This window comes from Zonotrichia leucophrys, chromosome 4 (genome assembly GCF_028769735.1).
Source record: "Zonotrichia leucophrys gambelii isolate GWCS_2022_RI chromosome 4, RI_Zleu_2.0, whole genome shotgun sequence".
Classification (NCBI taxonomy): domain Eukaryota; kingdom Metazoa; phylum Chordata; class Aves; order Passeriformes; family Passerellidae; genus Zonotrichia; species Zonotrichia leucophrys.
Window position 1 is genome coordinate 8584951 of NC_088173.1, and position 22647 is coordinate 8607597.

Here is a 22647-nt window from a genome sequence, read left to right on the forward strand (position 1 = left end):
AGATGAAGCATCCACAGCTTCTCCAGGCAGCCTTTTCCAATGTCTCACCCTCACAAAAAAATGTAAAAACTGTGTCTCTCACAGTAAATAATTTCTTGCTAATGTCTAATACATGTCTTTGTAGAAAGTCCCTCTTCATCTTTCATGTAGGCCTCCTTCAGGTATGCAAGCCACCTTCAGGTCACCTGGAAGCCTTCTCTTCTCCAGGCTGAACACCTCCAATTCTCTCAGCATTTCCTCCTAGCAGAGGTTTTCCAGCCCTCTAATCAACTTGGTGGCCCTTCTCTGGACTCACTCCAGCAGCTCCATGTCCTTCCTGTGTTGGGGACCCCAGAGTTGGATGCAAAGTTCCTTCCAGGTGGGGTCTCACCAGAGCAGAGGGGCAGAATCCCCTCCCTCCCCTGCTGCCCACGGGGCTCTGGATGCAGCCCAGGACACCTTTGGCTCTCTGGGCTGTGAGTGCCCATGGCTGGGTCATGTCCAGCCTCTCACAGCACCCTCAAGTCCCTCTCAGCAGGGCTGCTCTGGATCTTTTCATCCCCAGCCTGTGTTCATGCTGGGGCTGCCCCAACTCAGGTGCAACACCTTGTGCTTGGTCTTGTTAAACATTTGAAGATTCCAATATGCCCACTTCTTATGCTTGTCCAGGTCCCTCTGGATGGAATCCCATTCTCCAGGTGTGTCAACCCCACCTCTCAGCTTAGTGTCACCTGCATATTTGCTGGAGGTGCATTAGATCCCTTTGTCTACGTCACTGATGGAGATATTAAACAGTGCTTGTCCCAATACAGACCCCTGAGAGATGTCACTTACCACTGATGTCCATCAGGAGCTGTTGACCTCCACCCTCTGGATGCAACCATCCAACCACTTTCTTATCCATCTCACAGCCTACCCCTTAATTCCATCTCTCTCCAATTAAGAGAAAAGGATGTTGTGAGCTTTTACAGAAGTCCAGATAAATGACATCTGTAGCACTCCCCTTGTCCACTTTCATTAGTGTGAAAGGAATTCTGCATTCCCCTTTACTTTCTTAGTACTTCGTATATCTTATTTACAATAGCCTCCTTTTCACATTATAATTTTTGCTTTGAAACCTGCAGGGTTTTTTTCCTAGCTTGTTTCAGTACATCATAGAATCATAGAATGTTTGAGTCAAAAGGGACCTTAAATATCATCCAATTCTCCTGCCATAGGCAGGGGAACTTTCACTGGACCAGATCACTCAAAGACCCATCCAGACTACCCTTGAACACTTCTAAAGAGAGAGTACCCACAACTTATCAGGGCAGCACATTCCAGTGCTTCACAACCCTCAAAGGAAAGAATTTCTTACTGACATCTAAATCTAAACCTATAGTGTTTCAATTTAAGGCCATTTCCCCTTCTATCACTACAGGCCCCTGTAAAACCTTCCTCTCCAGCCTTTTGTAGGATTCCTTTAGATACTAGAAGGCTGATGTGAGCTCTCTACAGAGCCTTCTCCAGGCTGAACAAGCCCAACTCTCCCAACCTACTTTCAATGGAGAGGTGCTCAATCCCTCCAGTCATCTTTGTGGCCCTCCCCTGGATTTGTTACACTGATCAGTTTATTTTCTGAAAGACTACGTTGCCACTCACTCTCCATTACTCATAAAGATTCTCATGGTGTATTCCTCATCAGGTGTAGAGTGTACACAAAGATGTGATGATACTTACTGCTCTGTGTAAAACCAGGGTGGAAGCAGTGTGGTTGTGAGGGAATCCATGACACTGGCTTTGTTGGCAAGGCAAAAGCAGCATTTTGTGCTGTCACACTAGAAAAATGTGACAGTATTTCTATCATGAGCTTCTTGTAGCAGGTTTCATTTCCTAAATAATATAATTCTACAGAATAACACAGAATTCACCTGAGTAATAATGCACTTTCATACTAGTATGTTTAACTCATGGGGTTTTTACTTAGTTACTTGTGACTCTTTTGGTGTCTACTCTGACCCGGCATTGTGGGACTCCCACTTATCTTTTCCTTGGAAACAGTGAGAGCAATGCCAGGCTCATACTGATTGCATTTTTAAGCAACTTAACTCTCATTATGTCTAAATAAAGGTGTTAGGCTTAGAGTCCAGATTGGGGAGCATTGTGCTGTTGTTAGAGGTAGGACTGCCCTCCCTCCCCAGTGTATTTCCTTACTACATTAGGGGAGAACTGATGCCATGTACAGATCTCTCTAACAGAAGTACTCACTGTCCTCAGAGTTGCTCTGTAAGAATTGCCTGCTGTAATCTAAAGAAAACTTTGAATAATTTCTTTTTATGCAACTCTTTATTCCAGTTCCCCATCTTCTGATTTCTGCTTTTTTTTTTACTTTTCTTTCCTTTATTGTTTGTCCCTCTCCTTTTTTCTGTTTCTATCCCAGCTCCCCCTTTGTAATTGCTTCTTTCCCCTGCTTTCCTCTGACATCTTTCAGTTGTTACTCACCTCATTCCTCTCACAGTCTTTGTCTTGTTTCTCCCTGTCTTTTCCTTTGTTAATTAGTACATTGTTGGAACTTCTGAAGGAAATTGTTTCACGCAACAGGGCATCAAAGAGCAAGCAGCAGGTGCAGGCGTAACCTTGTTCTTTGAACTCCTACCACTACTCAATAGCAAAGCAAAACTGGCAGGAACAGTTCTCTTTCCCTGATTAATTAGGAGAAGAGAGGTAGCCAGAAGAAAAACAAGAGTGGGTGGTGACAGCAAGGGAAGGGGGCAAGCGGGGATGGTACAGAAGCCAGAGAAGAGGAGATAGAAATAATGTACACTGCAGAGGGAGTTTAACAAAGCTACAGACCTGTAGCAATCCAGCCATTTACAGCAAGCCTCCAAGGGCACCCACATCAGGCTGTGCTTTTCTTGATGACCTGGTCTGCTCTGGGACCTGGTCATCAGTCCCTTCTCTTGACACAGAGCCCCACACCTCTGGCTTGGCCACTCTGTCCTGCTTAAATGTCCCATCGCTCCTGACAAATCTGGATAAAGTGTATCTGATAATGTACATGTTTCTGCTAATGGTAAATCAAATAGAATGTCTAAAAAAAATTATTTACAGTATTTCAGAAACATGAAAAGGCAAAGTCAGGAACGGGCACATAGCTAAAACTCACACAACAAAACTTACTGTTTGTCACGGCATTGTATTTGTTTGTCTGACCAATTTCATTATGCCATTTCTTGCTGATTAACTGATTATTTTGCAAAATCCCTGTAAACCCCAAATAAACAAACCAAGATTTTCTGTGCAAAAATCAGAGGGAATTCTTGGCACCAGACCATTATGGTAAGTCGTATTCTCGTTTCTGAATTTATGATGCGGGATTGAGTGAGCTTCTAGAGTAAAAAGGTACGTTGAATCACTCCAATTCATGTCATTTTTTATTGGTTTTTTTTTTTTTTCCTTCTGTCAAGCAATTTATTTTATTTTCCTTTTGGTCTAGTTTCCTATATTTCATGAGGTTAATGAGAGGAGTTCAAAAGATACCTCTATATAGAAGATAGTATTTCTGAAAGAGACTGTTTATATCATAAATAAAGCACAGAAAGCATAGATTGCATGTAAAGAGAAAAGCAGATGCTTCCTTTTCATAATTCCCTTAACATAAAACAAAACAAAGAATGGAGTCCTTGTAGTTTCAAATCTGTTAAAACTGTGGATGGGTGGGGTTGGATAATCCTGATCTTTCAAGGACCAAATGACTGCACATTTCTGAAGGCAGAATCTCCAAATCCATGAAGAATTTGTGATACGCTTGACTTAAAGACCTACTTGTGCTTCACATAACCTACAGGCAGAATAAACTCTTGGCTGTTTTTAGGCATTACACTGGGTTTTGTTTTCTTCTTGGAGGACTCATTGACATGTAATGTACACGATAATTTGTTTCTTCTTTATCAATATTAGAATCTAGTACAACATGCTGCTTGTTTTTTTTTTTTTTCTATAATCACATCAATTAAACAGAAACACACAAAAATGTTTGTATTTGATTTAAGATTAATTTAGCATTGAAACTGATGGGGTTTTATTCAGTGCTGGGAGAACCAAAAGCATAAAGTCCACTAAAGAAAAATATAAACTAAATCATATAAACATGCAAATGGATCAGCAAGTTCTAGGTTTTAAAGACATTCTTAAAACAGCAGATGTAGAATATCAATCCTTTCTTCAGAAAGTCACCTTTAAGAGCAGTTTCTGCTGGAAGTGCTGAAAACAAGTACAAAGGGGTAATGAGGGCTGAGTCCTCTGCTGTATGTATCAGAGATACAGATACTGTAACTTGTGTAAAGCTGTGGTCAACTTCTATTCTAAAAAGATTGAACTAAAATGTGCCCCACACCAAAATGGTCAATGACAAATGCAGGCCTCCCCCAGCTGCTATTGCAGTGAACAATCCCACCTCCCTGAATACCAGCACAGATTTTAAACTAATGTCTTTATTTTTTCTTGTTTCTTTGTTTCTCCCTCCTTCAGTGCCTTCTTGTAGTTTATATTTATTCTGAGGACAGCTATTTTCCTCTTGGCAAATATGACTGAATGACTAAATTGTTTACTTACTGCCTTAAAGAAATAGTGGGTGACTACTTAACTACTGCAACTGTGCTATAAATCTCAAAGTCACTGTAAAAAGAAGTAGCTTTTATATGATGAAATTGTTAAAATAAGATCTACTAATCTGTATTAAGGTGAAATGCCTTCATGTAACATATTTTAGAGAATTAGACAATGCCTTTGTCCATTTTTGCTTGAGAATAGAAAGTGCTAAGGTTTTTATCCTGCTTAAAGACAAATACCCTCTGCTATGCCACCCACATGTACCCAATCTGTTGGAAAACTAGAACTATGTAGTCCTTTAGGATTGAGAACATAATTCTTTGCCTGTCAGATTATTCTGATAAATTACATTATAATTACTTCCTCATTAGTTACTGTGACAAATGTGGATCTAAAGAGAACAGGGAAGGATATCTTTCATTTAAAATGATCAAAACCTGAACAATTGAGATTTCCTCTGAATACTTTCAAGGTCACTAATATGTGGGAATGCTAACATGCTCACTCCTATTGCATATAAGCAAAGAGAGATTTCTAGCATCAGTCTCTTTCAAAAATGTCAATTTTTATTTTCTTTTGAAAATCTTTTAAATAGTATCCTTTCTGCTTCCAAGTAGATATTTTTTCTCTCTGACAGTATTGGGCATCATCCTTAAATAATAAAAAATTAGATATTATGATTTGTTTAAAGTGTGAAAAATTATTGAATAGTGGAATATATTACATTCCTAGAGCATGATTTCCTCGAGGAAGGTAGAGAACAAATAACATTTCCAACCTTTGTGGTAAAGCATGAGAGAGGGGAATAATCTACAACTTCAAAAGAAATTTACTTTCCTTTCAAACCAAGGGAGACATTGGGAAAGAATATCCTTTCCTCAGCATCCAGATCCTTCGAGTTCATTTCTGACTGCTGGCAGTCTCACCCTAAGCATTGCCTGATGCAGCTCAGTGCAAGTCTGTTCTTTATCCCATCACTATGTGAGTGCTACAGTTTCTTTATATGCATGTGGAGAAGCAGCAGAGGAAAAAGTTGCACATCTGATTCAAAGGCACTTTGTGATCAGATTCACTGCAGGGGAATCCTTTAAGACACTGTAGCAGAGTTTTGCTCCCCTCAAAGAGACTAGAGTATGCAGCAGAGAATTAAATCAGGGAAATTTGGGTAACTTATCTGTTTGTACACAATGGCCAACTTGTACCAGAGTGTCCTTGCAAGCAGGAGAATAACCCATGAAAGTTCTTACCCACAAAGGAATGGGAAAGCTGCATTAGGCTACCTCTGCCCAATGAGTTATTAAAGTGCAATCAGATTCAGCAGACTCTTTGCAATTCTTCAAGGTGCCTTATGAAGCACTGTAAAATACTGCAGGATGCTGAAAAATAGATTTTGGGTAAAATCTCAGTTCTGCAGCTGTCTGTCTCTGGCACCTTAGACAAAATAAATTGTTTGATTATGTACACCTTTCCCACAGTGGGTGAATTACTGGCAGGACTCTTTATTAATTGGGACGCTCCCAGGGGTTTTTCCACTGGGTAGCATCTTAACATACAAGTGTTGTTTCTATGTGTGCATCTAGGAAGTGTGATCATGGCTTTTATTTTTATTTCTTTGGTATCCTTGAAAGACCTTTTGTAGCTCTGGAGAATGAGCTGACCTCTTTTGTTCCCCTAGCCTGAAAAAGGTCATATTTTGTTTAACTAACCTTTGAAAACACCAGGCCAAATTCTACTCCCACTGCACCATTCATATAGCTGAAGAGTTATTCTGTCTTACAGCTCTGAACTGAGAGTAGTATTTTACCCAAAGCTTTCCATCTTCTGACTTGTAACTAGCCTATCTTAGTACGTCTGAGAGTGCAGACAGCCACACCTCTTATACACTGTAGTGTTACTTGTATTCTAGACACATGCATGTTTTAATAGGAATATTCATTCCTTGGCTCAGCTGAAGTGTAAAAGAGAGAACACAGACTGCTAATGTGGACAGAGTTGTGTCTGAAGTACTCATAAAACTTTGGACTCCTTTTTGGCTGATGGTTTTTCATCTGGTCTATGTATCATAGTAATTTTTTTTCACAATAAATTTGTGATTTATACATTCATGGTTACATCTTCTACCAGCTAGGTTCCAGTAGTACTTCTTTCTTCAGAGGCTTCATACTGTTTTAGATTATTTGGTTGATTTTGGGGAGTTTCTTTCATTTAATTGTGTTGGGGTCTTTTCCCTAACTTTATAAAATTATTTTTAAAACTTCTATCGTTTTCTTTTGATTCTATTTTGACATAGCCTCAATATTATAGCATATTAATTAAGCTTTGAACTAATATACTTAGACAAGATCATAAAACATGTGTAATTATTTTGTTTCCATGATTTTTCAAACAGAAAGCTTAAAATACAAGCTTAGACAATGTATTGATGAGAAATAAGAAGAGGCAGACTATGCAAAACTTTTTGTATTTTTTTAGTAAAAACCTTCATCTTGGTTTCATTTGGACGTGCTCATATTGTGTCCTTCTTCAATATGTTACTTTCTTCATAGGAAAGCAGGAGTGGAGTACCTCTAGCCTGTATTTCACTCAGACTCTGCTTCCTGAAACTTTTGGGTTTGTTCCTGTATTTTAAATTGGGGCTAAAAATACGTGTAAAAAGATTAATGTGATAAAGGGCTGCTTCCAGCTACAGGCATTAGATATTTGTTTTCACATAACAGCTGCTCAGGCAAAGCTAAGACTATATTGTGAAAATAGAACTGAAGAAATGAGAGGATTAGTTTGTTTCTTGTAGAGCTTTACAGATTGTATCAAAATCAGACCAAAGTTTATTCTAACATATGAGAAACTCTGACCATTTTGGCACATACAGCTTTTATTACATGTCGTAACAACAAGTGTAGAAACAGAAAAAGCCCAAACAAAAGCAACAGTTCCTGTTGGAGCAGAGGCAGAACAGTGAACAGGCAATGAACAGGGATGGTATAGGGTAGAGGACAAGAAGGATGCAGCAGAGCACTACTTCCACACTTGCTCTAGGTGCTCTGGGGACCTTAGTTTTTAGGAGTACAAATCCAGCATAATTTTTAGATAACACATTTCCTGAAATAATGAACAAATAAAAATTAAATCAGTACTGTTTCAAAATGGATGTTAAGCAGAGTTTGTATGTGTCTTCAGAAAAAAACTCGTAAGGTCAGAGACTGTTACGTAACAGTCAGGAATGTGTCAAGTTTTCTCTTAAAATTACTTTTATTTCATATTCCTATTGGTTGATCCCACAAGGAGTTCTAGAACCTCATTTCTCTCGTAGTTAGAAGGAGAATTTTGCTTGTTTTTCTTGCTAAATTTCTACATGGCCAGAGTATATCCACCTGTTTTTATGATGATACTCTTCTTTGTATGGAGTACCTCTTCTCTCTTTTGGATATTTACTTCACTAGTATAAACAAAAAACAAAAATCATGTCTCCTCTCTCTGAGACTTCTCTTCTCATGGGGTTCCACGTTCCTCTGATGCTATACTTCTAAAGCTGTTCACTGGATGCGCTCTGATTTAGTTTTTTTCTGAGATGGACATGGAAATCTGTCTGCCATCACTAATGAGGTTTCTCCACACACAATGTCATGGGCTTTGACCATCTATATGGGTTTCTCCATGTATGGTTGACATACTCCAGAGTCCACACGCACAGTATTTCTGTCTGCTTAGTGCAGTGGCCTTGCCTGTCCTACTCTGTCATGCCTGTCACCTGACCTCACCACAGAGATGCTTTGTAGACATGGATAAATGTGTCTGGGTCGTTAATGTCACATTCAGGTGTGGAGCTCCTAGCTTGTTGTTTGTCACTGCGCTTCTCCCAGTATGGCACTCCAGCTTCCACAGGTACTGACTTCACCTTTTTCCTATGAATAGTGAAGTCCTATTGGCTGTGGCAAGGAAACAAATTAAACAAGGTCATTCAACTGCTTCTGAGACTTATTCTTGAGGAACTCCATCATAACTGTATTTCTCTCTGCTTTCTGAATTTGGAGGAGTGGTATCATCTCTCCTTAGGTAATTCCTTCATCAGGCTACAGGTCTTGAACTATACCACATCCATACTTTCATTACAGGAAAAATAAAGAAATTATAACCATTTTATTTCTTTAGGTTGCATGAATTAAACTCAAAATTTACAGTTTTCTGACTGTGAAATAGTTAGCTCCTACAATATGATTATATGTTTGATGACCTCTTCATTTTTCTCACAGCAGCATTGAATGTCCATTCCTGTTAACCTGCCTTTTAAAAATGTGGTGCTTCCTCTGGTAGAAAATTCAAAAGACTGCTTCTTGGTCACTATTAGGCAGAATGCTTCAACCTAACCATGACACCTGAGGATCAAAATTCATGAGGTCTGAATTTCAAGGAGAGAAATGGAGTGGGACGTTTAGTATTACACAAAATCTCATGTTCTTTGTTGGACTGGGGCCTGTGTCACTACAAAGTGACACAGGATCACTCTTGTGTTGATTTGTGGTGCATCACTGTATAACCAAAACAGATCGTGATTGGTGTGTTCAAGAGTCCACAGCAGCATTTTGAATCCTTGTTCTAACTCACATAACCTTGGGGTTTCATCTCCATCTCCCAACATAAAACATCACTGAGGCTGCTGCAGGGGTTTAACTTTATTCCCTTTAAAGATACACCATCACAGCTTTCTCTCACATATATCAAGTGTAGCAGCTAGCAATTTTAGCTGTTAGAGCTGTAAAGAACAGGCATTAATGAAATCAGGGCCCAGACCCCCTGTAGTGTTTGTCCTGATGCTGCCCCATACCTGAAGAGTACTAGAAACATAGCAGACTCAGAGAAATATCAGACAAGACTGTTGGTAACAATCTCACTGGGTATTTTCTTATTCAGGCTCCTTCACGTGATCTCTTGTAGAAGTGCACTCTGGTGAGGAGACACAGACAAAAGATTTTTGCTTCCAGACACTGAAGGGAACCCATCAAAGTGCTAACACTCTTTTTAAGAGGGTGCAAGAGGAAGAGAATTAAGGCCTACACCTGCATATATATGAGCAGACCTGATTGACTTAAGAAGAGCCTTGTGAATTTCCCCCCCAAATAAAATACATAACAGAATTAAGCCTTCTGGCTGCTCTTTACATGAAAGACAGTTGTGTCTGTGGGCCTGCAGGTGAAAGCAAAAGGCACTGAAGAGTGGATGAAGGCTGCTGCTGGAGTGCTTTGGAAACTCTCAGTCAAACATATGGGATCATAGTCGCCCTGGAGGACTCATGTAGAAATTTGCTATTAATCGTGTGAATGAGTAACTTTGTGGACAGCACCAACAGCGTGGAGTAGCATCATCTCTCCAAGAGCTGGAAGGGGTTGAAAGACGTAGCAGGTTTCTTCCGAGAGAGAGGTGGCCGCTCCCGCTCCAGCTGGAGCTCCGTGTCCCGCCATCCTCCACCATCCCCACTCCAGTATGTGCGAGAGGGCCCTGGGGCAAGAGGGGCTGGCAGTCCCGGGCAGGGCAGCGGGGGCCTGTCCCTCCTCAGTGCAGGAGTGCCCCTTCATTCCCTCGGAAACGGCCCCGTTTCCTGCAGGGGGAGGGGGTTGCCGTGCCAAGTTCTAGGTGGGGTAATTTATGACCGGGGATGGAGGCAAAGGAAATCTCTCACGGAAGGGAAGGGCATCTGCGAGGAAAGGGGAGAAGCTGCCTTCCCTCTCCTCAGCCCGCTGTCAGCCCGCAAACCCTCGGGTGAGCTCCTTGGCTGAGAGCCGGTCTCCGGAGAGAGGCTTCACGCCCCTGCCCTCTGGGCCGAGGAGGGAAAGGCGGGTGCCCGAAGATGGGCAGAGTTCGAGGAGTGGTGGAGGAGGTTCTCGGCCTCGACTCTGCCCTGTTCCCCCAGGCAGCAAGGGCGGGCGGCCCTGAGCCTTCACACCCCCGGGGCACGGTTCCCGTTCCCGGCCTGGCCGCCTCCGGCTCCGGCCCCTGCCCTTAATGAGATTCTTTGAAATCCAAAAAAGCGAGATTTAATGTTACATCCTTATCTTTGGAGGAGCGCGGTTTTCTTGCCGCGGCGACGTCACTTGTTAAACAATCCGCGGCTGAGCCCCTGAAAAGAGAGGCATTGCACCCTTCGTGCTGAATACGCTTCTCAGTGCGCATAACGCCAAGGCCTTTTGATGTCTCACAATGCGTGTTACGCCCAAAGATTGTCTCTTTGGACAGATCTACAACGCTTGGCTTCATGTTTGGAAGTTAAATGGACAGCGAGGTTGTAGAAACTCCCACGCTTGAAGCTGGCGCAGACACTCGGTACTTTCGCCTGTTACTTTCCATGAGTGAAAGCGGCAGGGGTGGAGGGAAGGGGCTGCCGGTTTAATCCGTGCTCTGAGGCAAAGGGAAAGGGGGGGAAAGCAATCCAGACTTTTCCTCTCTTTTCTTTTCTTTTCTTCACTTTATTCTTTGGCAGCCTTAAAATAAGAGCTATGTGCAAAGCGTGTGCCCTGCCTAGGTAGCTTGTGTCTGGAAGTCGCTGGCAATGTTGCTGCTCCATGAAATCAAAATTTATGATTATTCAAATGTTGGGGACTGTGAAAAGAGAGGAAGAAAGAGAGAAAATTAATATTGCAGCTGTTCTTCTGATTAATGAGAGATAATTGCTCATGAAAAGTCACCCCTGTGGCATTTTGTTGTCTCCTGGATCTTTGTTCTTTTCCACTATTATTGAGGACTTTCTTGAAGACTAAGCGGTTCTTTTCAATTTTTGGTATTCAGAAAGTGTTGCTTGGTTACAGATAATGGAGAAATCTCGGGCTATATTGGGTAAGATGTGCCACAGACAGCAATATCACAATGCCACTTTCAGAAAAGGATGGATACAAGTTAACGATGCGCTTTCAATAAAACATTAATAGACTTGTTCACGCTTTTATAATGACCTCCTTAATGGGAGCTGGGGGCAAGTCCTGAAGATTGCGTTCACTTCAAAAAGGCCAGCGTCGGGATTGCCCATCACTTTGGAAACTAATAGGAAATCAATGTTAGAGTAGCGAATAAATGCGATTATGGCGCAGGAGCCTGCGGCCCCTCTCTTACCCACGCAAGACTTCATTTTGAGCGGGACTTTCCCGCCCGGGAACTGCCCCAGCCCGGGGCGCAGCCTGCCCAGCGCCACCGCATGTCACCCCCGTGTGATGTTTGCGGCCACGGCCGCTCTGCAGGTGTTGTTTAGGGTTTGTTGTTTTGAGTTTGGGTGTTTATTTGGGGTTTTTCTGGTTGGGTTTTTACTGGGGTTTTTTGTTTTGTTTTGTTTTTCTGCTTGAAGCGTGTCCCCGGGCTGCGGCGCTTTCCGCTGAGGCAGCTCCTCCCGTGAACTCCGCGGAGATGCGCGCCTGAAAGCCAGCGCTTTCTGCGGGCTGGCATGCCGGGGGTGGGGGAGGGAAGGGAAAGAGTTGCTTTTGTAATTTAAGCCGTGAATCTCTTCTACATAAAGGTGTTAGAGACATCTGGAAGAAAAGAGGGACCAGCACCCAGTCCTGCGCTCGGCGGACCAGGGGAGCGGCTCTGATGTTCTTTTTGAACTGCTCCACTTTCAAAAGGGGGCAATTTCGTTACATTCTCATTTGTTACACTGTCTTGAACTAAAGGCAGACAAAGCTATACTCTGTCACCCCGAGCAGAATGAAGGGAATCAAAGGATTTTCCCTTAAAAGGACTAATTTTCTCCTTGAATTATGAAAGTAATGGCTAGGTAACAGCCTGTGCTCTGTACCCAACTGCTTAATACCTTCTAAATCCTTCCACGTGGCTCTCCCAGTCGTAGCAATTAGAGCTCATTATAGGCTCATAAGAGCTCTCATTTCGGGGATTACTTAATGGACAATGAAATTTTATCGGACAGAATTATTGAAAAATAAAATTGTAACGAGGCCGATGTGATGTGGGCGCACGCCTTGCATCATTCCGCCTGGTTTGGGATGTCTTTGCTTTCAAATGACTTCTTTTCTTGCTCTGGCTCTCAGAGCTGGGTTTTTCTTAGTGATTTCTCTCTCTCTCTCCCCCTCTCTTTTATCACTGCGTTTGGTTTATTATAACAATTACAAATTGCAATTTTGATCCGACTCTTTCTCTGTCTGCCTTCCCTTACGACAGCCCCCTCCCCAGATCCACTCTATCACTGCAGACAGCTTTTTCCACAGAAGGCTGGGGCTGTAGTATTATATTATCATTTTCCAGAATAGCCTTTCCTAAAGGAAAACAAAAAAAATTAAAAATTAACATAAAATGCAGATATTAGTTCAGATCTTCTCCAGATGTACTTTGCTTTAAACTGGAAGAGCCGAACCAAAGAGTGCCATGCTTGTGCACGGTGACCGTGGCAGGATCTCACGGGCCCCACCGGAGCTCAGGAAGAGCCCCCGGGGATCCCCAGGCCTCGGCGGGCGGCGGGGCCTCGGCTGAGCCCTGGGCTGCAGTTTGGGCAAAAGTAGGTGAGGCTGGAGCCGACCCGCCTAAACCCCGCGAGCCCCTAATTGTTGTCACAAGACGCGGGATTAGCGCATTGCTGGAATAGCTGTCTGTTTACACTCAGGAGCCCCCGCCGGCCGGTAAACACTTTCTAATTGAATTCTAATCACATTCAAATAGCCACATAACAGACCTCAGCTGCAATTCATAAAACTTTAATTGCTATCCATAAATCCTCAGATCACCGAGCGCGGAGTGTCCCTAAAAACGCTGTTGCATCGTGCCTGCCCGGGGAGGTGCGGGGGGAAAAGGGGAGCAGGGCTAGGGGAGATCCGGCTCCTGCACAGGGGGGCCTGCACAGCGGCACTGCCCGCGGCGGGATGGGATGGGATGGGATGGGATGGGATGGAGATGGCGACAGGGATGGGAATGGGAATGAGGACGGGACAGCACAGCACAGCACAACCGGCCGAGACCGGGCCCCTCTCTTAGCAAGGCTGCAGTTGCACCGCCGAGCTTTGCTGGTTGCAGGGGCGAGGAAATGCCGGCTCCATCAGAAGGCAGTTTTATTTTGCTGGGTTTAACAGTGAGACGCTGTGTTTGCGTGAGGGATGGTAGGATGTCCGCGGCCCGGCCCTTGCGCATGATAACCGCTTCTGAACGCGTTTCGGCTATTGCTGCACTCCCGAGTCTCTGTTCAGCCTCTGGTAATCAGGCGTAGTCTGTGCTTTCTGCTTTAGAGCACAATTGTCACTTCCCTTTCCCGTGTCAAGTGGGATGGGATCCGCAGTGTGTTTTAAATGCCGCTTCACATCTGCTAAACAAGAACGCGATAGTCCTTCTATTAACGATAAGTCTCTTCTTAAACTCCCATAAAACAGGTCATTGGAAAATCGCGTAATATGCTGCGAATACCTTGGCTTTGTAATGCACTCTGAAATGCTCCGGAGCCACCGACCGTATTTAGCTGTTTATCCAATTTTACTTTGAATGATTGCTTCAGCAAACTTGGTGGAGATCAAAGAATCCCTCCCTGACATGTTCGCTTTTCATTAGCGCTGCGCACTGCGGTCCTGGAGAGGCCGGGGAAGTTCGCTTGGAAGTTTTCCGTTTTGATACCGTTTGGCTGAGAAGTGTCCAGATACTTGAAGGCTTTGTCCGTTGCAGTAATTGCCAATTTGGCAAGACTCACTTGAGGTGAAAAGGGCGAGGAGAAAAAAAAAGCCACCCAACCCACCCTACGTGCATATGTATGCACAGACACACAAACGCGCTCCATCCCTAACCCTATATCCACTGCTGCATCTGTGTACCTGGCTCCTCTGATGCAGAACGGGCCTTCTGGAGGAGTCCTGAGTGCAGGGAGTGGGCCGGACTGGGGAAACGTGTTGGCCCCTGGCCTCTGTGGGATCCTTTTGGATGTTCTTTTACTGGGGGTGAGGGGGGCGGAGTTGAACCTCTTGTTTCAGGGCATTACCTGCTCTCACCTCTCCCTCCCTCCCGGCGAGGGAAAGGAGCGTTGTCCTCGGGGAAAGCCCCCGAGCAGAAACTCCTTCCGATTAATTTTATCCCCAACATCCCGGGTGTGTTGACAGAGGGACATGCCTGCGAGCGCGACGTGTGACGGGGCCGCGGAGCAGCCGCCCCCTCCCCGCTTTCTCTGCTCCTATAATTTATTTGAGGCGGAGGCAAAGGAGTGAAGTCATCGGGCAACGAGCAAGCACGCACACTTTGCCCCCCTCCCCTACCCCGCTTTGGTCCCCCCCGGCAGCCTCTCCTGCCGGCCTGGGAAGCCGGGGAGATTTAGATCTGCGAGGCTTTCAGCCATCACGTGTTTAAATACTTGATATAAAACCCCGGCGCAGGGGATCCAGGCGGGGGGACTTTAAGACCGGCCCTCTCCAGGGACCCTTTTGTTCAGCTCTCAAACATAAGCACCTTCTCGACTCGCCAGGACTTCAGTGGCAACTTGGCCGAGCAGGGAAACCCGACTTTGGGAGAGCCGCCCCCGGCCTCGCAGCCCTCCGCAATGTCACGCTCCTTCTATGTCGACTCCTTAATCATCAAAGACTCCTCGAGGCCGGCTCCGTCCCTTCCTGAGCATCATCACGGCCAGGACTTCTTCATCCCTCTCAGCATGCCTTCCCCCCTCGTCATGTCGGTGTCGGGCCCGGGCTGCCCGTCCCGCAAGAGCGGCGCCTTCTGCGTCTGCCCGCTCTGTGTCACCTCGCACCTGCACTCGTCCCGCGGCGGCGGCGCCGGCGGGGCCATCCCCCTGCTCAAGAGCCAGTTCCCCACGGCGGCGGGCGAGGCCCAGTGCTGCCCGCGGAGCAGCCACGCTCACCACCCGCCGCAGCACCCGCCGCCCGCCGCCGCCGTGCCCGCCGCCGCCGCGCTGGGACACGCCGCGCATCACCCACCTGCCTGCGCCGCCGGCACCTACAGCGTCAGCGACCCCCGGAGGTTTCACTGCCTCGGCATGGGTAGGAGCCCTGCGGCCAGCGGGGAAGGGGGGCAGCGGGAGAAGGGGTGTCGCCAAGGGAGAGCGGCTGTCCCGGGTCGGAAAGCTGCTGGGGAATGTCTTCTCTCTGTCTGTCTCTCTCTCTCTCTAGCCTCCCCCACTCCTTTTCCCTGTCCCGCTGAAGTTCGCCTTTCTCTCCCGTCCAGGAGGGTCCGAATCCAGTCAAATTCAAAATGGGAAACGGATGAGGACTGCTTTCACTAGCACCCAGCTCTTGGAGCTGGAGAGAGAATTCTCCTCCAACATGTACCTGTCCCGGCTGCGGAGGATCGAGATAGCCACGTACCTGAACCTGTCTGAGAAGCAAGTGAAAATCTGGTTCCAAAACAGGAGAGTGAAGCACAAGAAAGAAGGCAAAGGCACCCAGCGAAACTCGCACGGGGGCTGCAAGTGCAGCACCAGCCAGGGGCATTACCCCCGGTCAGAGGATGAAGAGTCTCTATCCCCCTCATCGGCTACCGAGGATAAAGAGATCTCCCCGTTGTGAGATCCGCCTGCCGCCGGCTCCCAGCCCGGAGCGAGGTGGCGGCACGGCGACTCACCTGGCCGCGCTCCCCACGGACGGCAGCCCGCTAACCCGCACCGGGCTGGCCCCCGCCGCCGCGGAGGGTTAATTCTCATCCATTCGCAGTAATAGAAATAGAAGTATCTCTATATATATTTTTTCGGACTGCAAACGTTTTAGTCGTGGGAGGTCAACCTAAACGTTACTTGTGTAACCCCAGGAGAGGGCACCTGCTCTTTCTGAAATATAACACTGGACAAGGCTCGCATAGCCAGGGGTGTCTTCCTCTGTATCCCCACAGGCAATTTAAAGGAAAAAAAGAAACGCCTTTGAAACCGAAAGGCGAGACGTTAAAAAAAAATAAAAAGAAAAAGAAAATAAAAGAAAACAAAAAACAAACCTGAAAAGCAAATTAAAACCTGTAGAGAACCTACTGGACGGACTTCTTAACTAAAATAAGAAAAAACAACGATCGCCCGTTTGGGTTTGGGACGGCTGTTTGTCTGTGAATAGTTTTATATAAAAATTATATTTATATTTATTTAAATAAATGAAATCGGACGAGAATTTAACTTTTTTCTTCTTACCCCCCCGACTCCCCCTTCCTCCCATGAAGTGCCAGCCCAGTCGCAACAGCGAAGGTGCGCTGGCTGGGCAAGGTGCTTTCCTTTGCTGTCCTTGTTCTTCGTATGGTGAAAGCATCGCTGTATGTGAGTCAGACCTGCGTAAAGAGTGAAAATAAAAGCCATCGGCTACTAACACGAACATGTTTTCTGTTCCCCTGTGACTCGGGACGGCGGGGGGGCGGAGAAGGGGGGGACTCCTCTCCGGCCGGAATGCGAATACAGCCGGTGGTCTGAGTCCAGCAGCCTTGTGTTCCTCCCCAGCCGGAGCCAGGGCACGCCCTCCTGGCCACTGACAGCTTTCTCCCGTCCGCCGGCCCGAAGGCACCGCGCTGGGCACCGGCGGCTGCCGCTGGCCCGGGGATCGCGGATCGGGGCCGGAGGGAAGCGCTGGGACCCCGCACAGCCCCCGCCCCGCCTGCCTGGGAGCTCCGGCTCTTCCCTCGCCCCCCTCCTCAAGGGGGGCTGGCTGCTCACGGCGACCCTTCACCAGGCTGAAACTCTGCTTGTTATTTTACGGGTGGATATTAAGCAGAGATCAGGGATTTTTTTTTCCCCTCGGGTGCCGGAACAGCGTTAGCTCTTTTCGGTGTTGATTTTATTAGGCGCCTTGACCAGGCTTAGGGAGAAGATCTGATGCAAACTCTCTAGGCTGAGACGTGGTTGAAGCTCTCTGCAATCTGCGTCGGGCAGCGCTCAGCCACGGGTCCCGTCCTGCCTCTGCCTTGGGCAGCCCATCCTCAGCTCCTTGCAGGAGAGTTACCGGCGGCTGATGAGAGTGGGATGGACCTGGAGGTAGTCAGTCCCAAACGAGCCCCTTTACAACATCTTTCCTAATTCCTGCAGTACTGTCAGACAGCAAGTCTGTCTATACACAGCAAGCAATATAAGCAAATCAGAAGTGCCTTTTGCACATTATATTCTTTCTCTCACCTTTTCCTTGGATGGATTTTCCACTAATCCAATATACACTTTTGATTCCAACCTCCGAAGCAATCTTTATATTTATCATGTTTTATCCCTAACTTCAGAGCTTCAGCTCAGAGGTAGGCCTCCAGTTTGGCTGGCCTGCAACCACCCTGTCTGCTGAGGAGAGAGGCAGCCCCAGCACAGTGACGCTGACACTGCTTGCCTGTCTGGAGGAGAGGCCAGGTGCTTGGGCAGGGCTGGGGTAGGATGGAGAGAGCCTGGCATGGACACTGCCCCACAGCCCGGACCAGCTGCAGGGCTGCAGGGCAGAGGCAGAGTCAGCACTCCCACATCTAACAGGAAGGGAAGGGCAGCACTGACGTTTCTGCCCTGGACTTGGAAAACAAATACAAAATCTCACTGGTCCATACCACTGATCCATCCCATTTCACTGCCTGAGCTCACTACAGAGACCAGCAGCCCACGTGCCAGCTGAGTGATGGGGATGTTGGTTACTCCAGTGGCAGTCCTCTCACTTGCCAGGCTGGGGAGACCAAAGAGCCAAAGGCTTGAGGTCCTTGTGACTCCTTACCAGGGGACTTCATGGAGGGTATGGCTGGGAGGATTGTCCCCTCCTCCCCTAAAATCTGCTGAGGTGGAATCTAGAAACTGCTGATTCTCTGCTTCAGTTCACCTTGCTGACTTGCTTCTATAATCACAGTGGGTCTTTTCCAACCTTGAAGCTCCTGGAGGAGGGCATTAGTTCCACAGAAAGTACTGCCCACCCTCTCAGCAATGTCATCCCATACTGTAGCAGGAGGGAGTCAACAGGCCTGCAGCAGCCTGGGAAAGCAAAACTTTGCTGGGAGAGAAAAAGCATCACAGTCTCTGAAATCTAACACCGCAAAACTCAAAGATATTTTAAAACTGCAAAGATACACTTGATAGAGTGTATATGTTCTCAGCATAACTCTGGGGAAATATGCACCTCAGTGAATAAATTAGTATTTCCCTCCATTACTAGAAGATAAACAGTGACATTTCTCTTCATTACAGTATTCAGCAATTTCTTAAAAAAATAGGAAAAATAAGTTAGTTGATCTCATAGTAATCAATGTTTGCATGTGTCTTTCAAGAGTTGGGAGGTAATTGTGGCATATTATCATCATCATCATCACATACAAACTGTCATTTGGACAGTTGAGACAATATTTAATTTTATTTCAAAGTAAATGTTTCATGTAAAAAACTTTGGAAAAGAGGAATAATGCAATGGTTTGCCCCAACACATCTCAGAAGGTGGATACAACCAACTCAACCTGAACCTGGCAGTCCAAGTTGGTGTGACAGAAGCACCACAGGAAGTTGCATGTACTGTAATTTGCAGGAAATGTTTTGTAGGGTTTCCACATCTAGCATTCAATATTCTGAAATTTAGGCAAATTTACATTAAAATGTGTTGGGTTTTTCCTTCCCCACCCCCCCTTCTTCTTTCTATCTTTTTTTTTCCCCTCTCACAAAGTGTGATGTGCAGTTTTCCCCCTCACTCATCCAGCACCTAAGACAGGCAGTGTTTAGCTCCTGGTGGAGCCACTCCTGGCATAACCTGGTGGCAGAGGAGTTGCCTTGTCCTGAGTGGATTTCAGGTGTGGAACAGCTCCTAATGACCCTCCGGGTCACCTAGCACCCCCAGCACGGGGATGGTCGCACAACTAAAGCAAGAGCGTTAGCACAAGTGATGTGAGTCGTGTTTGTGTGAGTGACCTTCTATAACCTGTTGTGTTAGCATCCCTCCAAAAAAGCTTTCCAATTGAGATATTTATTTACTAACTGTAATTCTACTTAACTCTTTTCAATTAAAAAAAAATCAGAAGAAGAAAACATCCATCTTGAGGAGTTTCTCTGACCTTAGTCTGCATGGCTGAGGTCAGACTCATGGCTCTGCCTTCTCTGGTTGTGGACCCGCTGGTTGAACCTGCTCCCATGTCCTGATCAGATGTGTTAGCCCTCAGCAGCATTGGCCGTGGGCTGCTGCAACCTCGCAGTGCCAAAGACACGATGTTCCCTGGGCTGCTCTTTCCAGCCCTGCCCTGAAATCCCCATAGGTGCTGCTGAAGCCTTTCTCTGCTGTCTAAGCTCTTGCCACAATGTGCATGGCCAGCATCTCGCACTTCTCCCCCAGACTTGGGGAAGTGGAGGCCCTTGGGTCAGCTCCTGGCTTCCACACGTGGTGTAGCTGGGACACGGTGACAGGTACACCCCAGAGATTCCCAGACTGAAGGGCTCAGTGTTCTGGCCGGCTGCACATCCTCCTTGGGGGATATGGGGCAGGCTGGGCCTCATCAGTCAGGCCCCAGGCGCTCACGGAGAGGAGAGCTCACAGTGCAGGGATCCAGGCCAGGGAGCTGCGGTGAAACTTTCCTTCCTCAGTACCTCCGGTTGGAGCTGGGGCAGAGAGGGGACAGTCTATCTGCATTCACCTCTAGTTTATCCTAATTTCCTACTCCCGCCTCTCCCGCTGACCTAACCCGCATGGCACATGGCCTCCTAAGTGCCTCCCAGTGCCTCCCAGTGCTGTCCTTGTGGGCAGGGGCAGCCGGACCGGCGGCAGCGCTGCTCGGTGGCTCAGTGCTGCCCTGGGCTCTTTCCCTCTTGCACGGTTCAGTCGACGGCACGGCCGCAGGACAAGGCCAGGGCCGGAAAGGATCACTCGGGAGTTTCTGTCGTGCCCACGGGAATAAGATGGGCAGGAAGGGGCGAGTCCTATTATAACCGCACTGGGACCCTGGCGAGCGTCCTGGCACCAGTTCGGAGGACGTGGGCAGGGCGGGGAGCACTCCCATTCTGGATCCGGAGCCTAAAGATGACCTCATGCAGTCCTTCGGGAAAGAAACCCGGCCAAAAATCTTTTTATTTTTTTTTAAATACGTTTTCGCGGATGCTCGAAAAGCCTGTTAACTACAATAGCGGGAAGAGCACCCCGCAGCCTCTGCGCACCTCCGTCGGCTGAACCGGCTCTGGGTAGGGGCGAGGAAGCCCGGGCAAGGTTGGCAGCCCCGGCCCGGGGGTCCTGGGTGGGACCCCGGCGCTGGGAAGGCGGCCTCGCTCCCCGGGCCGGGCCGGTGGCGCAGCGCCGTGCGCCGGGCAGCTGCCGGGCAGTCCCGCATGACAGCGGAATAACAAACAGCCCGAACCCCCTGTGCCACTCGGAGCACCTCGGGGCGTGTGGCCGCGCTGCAGCGCGCTCAGGCCCGCCGTGAAAGGGCCGATTTCACGCAGGATCTGCTCCGCGCCCCTCTCCGCCCCCCTGCGCGCTTCCCAGCCGGCCCCGCTGAAGGCGATGAACCGGCCCCGGCCCCTCCGCGCCTCCCCCTGCCCCGACCCCAGCCGGCGTGTCCCGGGGGATTTAAGCTGTTGGAAGCGAACCCAAAGAGATCGGAAGCGTGTGCTGTGTGCTCTGGAAAAATAACTAGTTTCAGATTAATGAAGGAGTGACAATTTCAAGGCTAACGTTGGCACTGCCCAAGCCAGAGCGTGGGGAGCTCGCCAGGCTTTGCTTTATATTGTCTGCTTTTCTGAAGAGCAGACAAAGATGGATAGAGAGACATTGAAAAGCAGGAGGCGTATTTCAAACAGTTCAATAAAGAGGGTTGTCACTTAAAGACAAGAACCATAGTGCTTTGATGACTTTGTATTAGCCTTACCGTTTCAAATAAGTGACTCTACTCTCTTTGCGGAATTCACCGAGTTTAAGTAGATGACACTTCAGTGAAGCCGCTTTAGACAGAAATGAGAGCTCGTAACTGCGGGGCAAATCTTCTCTTCGGAAGGGTTTTACACAGAAGATTGCCGACCCTGGGCTTTTTTCTTCCCGTCCCCAAATTAAAGAACCTTGGTAAAACCGAAGTTTACAATTTACGCCGAACCGCTGTATGAAATAGGGAAAAACGCTCCGCCTCCGTGTGAACGTAAAGAAAGCGAAAGGGAGACCTCGACACGACGGCGACAAACGCTGCCTCCCGGCAGAGCCCAGCAATACGGGGGCGGTCTTTCCAAACCAGCTTCTACAGCCTCGGAGGAGGCACCGACACAGAGTGTTGGAAATAAAGTTGTGCGGGCTCCCCGGGCAGCCCATGCTTGTTCCCACGCACTTCAGGGCGCGGTCCCGCGTGTGCGCGCACTCCCTCCGTGGCCGTGTCCCCTCCGGTCCCCTGCCCTTCCCGCCGTGTCCCCTCCGGTCCCCGGCCCTTCCCGCCGTGTCCAGTGCCGATTCCTCCCCTCTGCCCCGGGGCAGCCGGTGCCGCAGCCCCCGGCTGTGCGCGGTGGGAAGAGAGAGAGACGTCGTAGCCCTGCCGGGGGAGACTTTGCTGCCAAACTCGATAATTATTTTATATATATAGATGGAAAATGTTTTTTAAGATGAGGACCCCCGACCGCTGCAGCCCCCCAGGCTTTGAAGGCACAGCGAAAGGGCTTCACTGTGGGTTTGAGAGAACCATTTAGTCACTGTTTCATTAGGCACTATTTGAACCTTGCAACATGTGGTAATTTCTGGGGCAAGCTGAAAAGGGGGGATTATGTAGGAGGGACACAAGGAAATTAGCTAACGGTTAATTTAACTCGTTTTCTCGTAGAATTTTCGATACATTCCTAATTGACTGAGAAGGCAGGTGAAGTCTTCAGTTCCAGGCAGACTCATTCACGGTGAGAATAAATGGCTCTTTTTCAACTCTCACTGCTCACAATATATCATCAGGGAAAAGACATGCAGTGAATATGTTGATTTAGGGTTTTTTTATCATTATTATTAATGGAATTACACCCTGCTACGCAGGTGTGAGGGTAGAACCTATACTGCGAAGAAATCAGATTAACAATGAAATGAGAATTTTATTAGCTTTCTATGTCATATAGACCTGGATTTAAACTGTCAAAACACGAAACGAGAGCGGGGGGAAAGATAAGTCTGAAGAAAACAATCCCAATCAGTGGGCAGAAGTAGTAGCTTGGATTCCAAATGACAATTAGCTGTAATTCACAGTGAATATTGA

At 47.2% G+C, this 22647-nt stretch overlaps 1 protein-coding gene across 2 annotated transcripts; it reads left to right on the forward strand.

Moving 5' to 3' along the window:
- Nucleotides 1–13208: 13208 nt before the first annotated feature.
- Nucleotides 13209–16780, forward strand: GSX2 (GS homeobox 2). 2 transcript variants are annotated; one of them, XM_064712205.1, is made up of 3 exons: nucleotides 13209–13334; nucleotides 13920–15521; nucleotides 15706–16780. In XM_064712205.1, the coding sequence occupies exons 2-3, from the start codon at nucleotides 15068–15070 to the stop codon at nucleotides 16044–16046; spliced, it is 795 nt and encodes a 264-aa protein (XP_064568275.1). In that variant the 5' UTR covers nucleotides 13209–13334; nucleotides 13920–15067; the 3' UTR covers nucleotides 16047–16780. The 2 variants fall into 2 exon arrangements, with proteins under 2 accessions (XP_064568275.1, XP_064568276.1); XM_064712206.1 differs by lacking the exon at nucleotides 13209–13334 and adding an exon at nucleotides 13465–13745.
- Nucleotides 16781–22647: the final 5867 nt, after the last annotated feature.

What these genes read in the sequence shown, in the direction of transcription:
- GSX2 (XM_064712205.1), top strand. Translation starts at nt 15,068, where the DNA reads ATGTCACGCTCCTTCTATGTCGACTCCTTAATCATCAAAGACTCCTCG. An exon ending in GTTTCACTGCCTCGGCATGG is followed by an intron (nt 15,522 to 15,705) that starts GTAGGAGCCCTG and finishes TCTCCCGTCCAG; the next exon opens with GAGGGTCCGAATCCAGTCAA.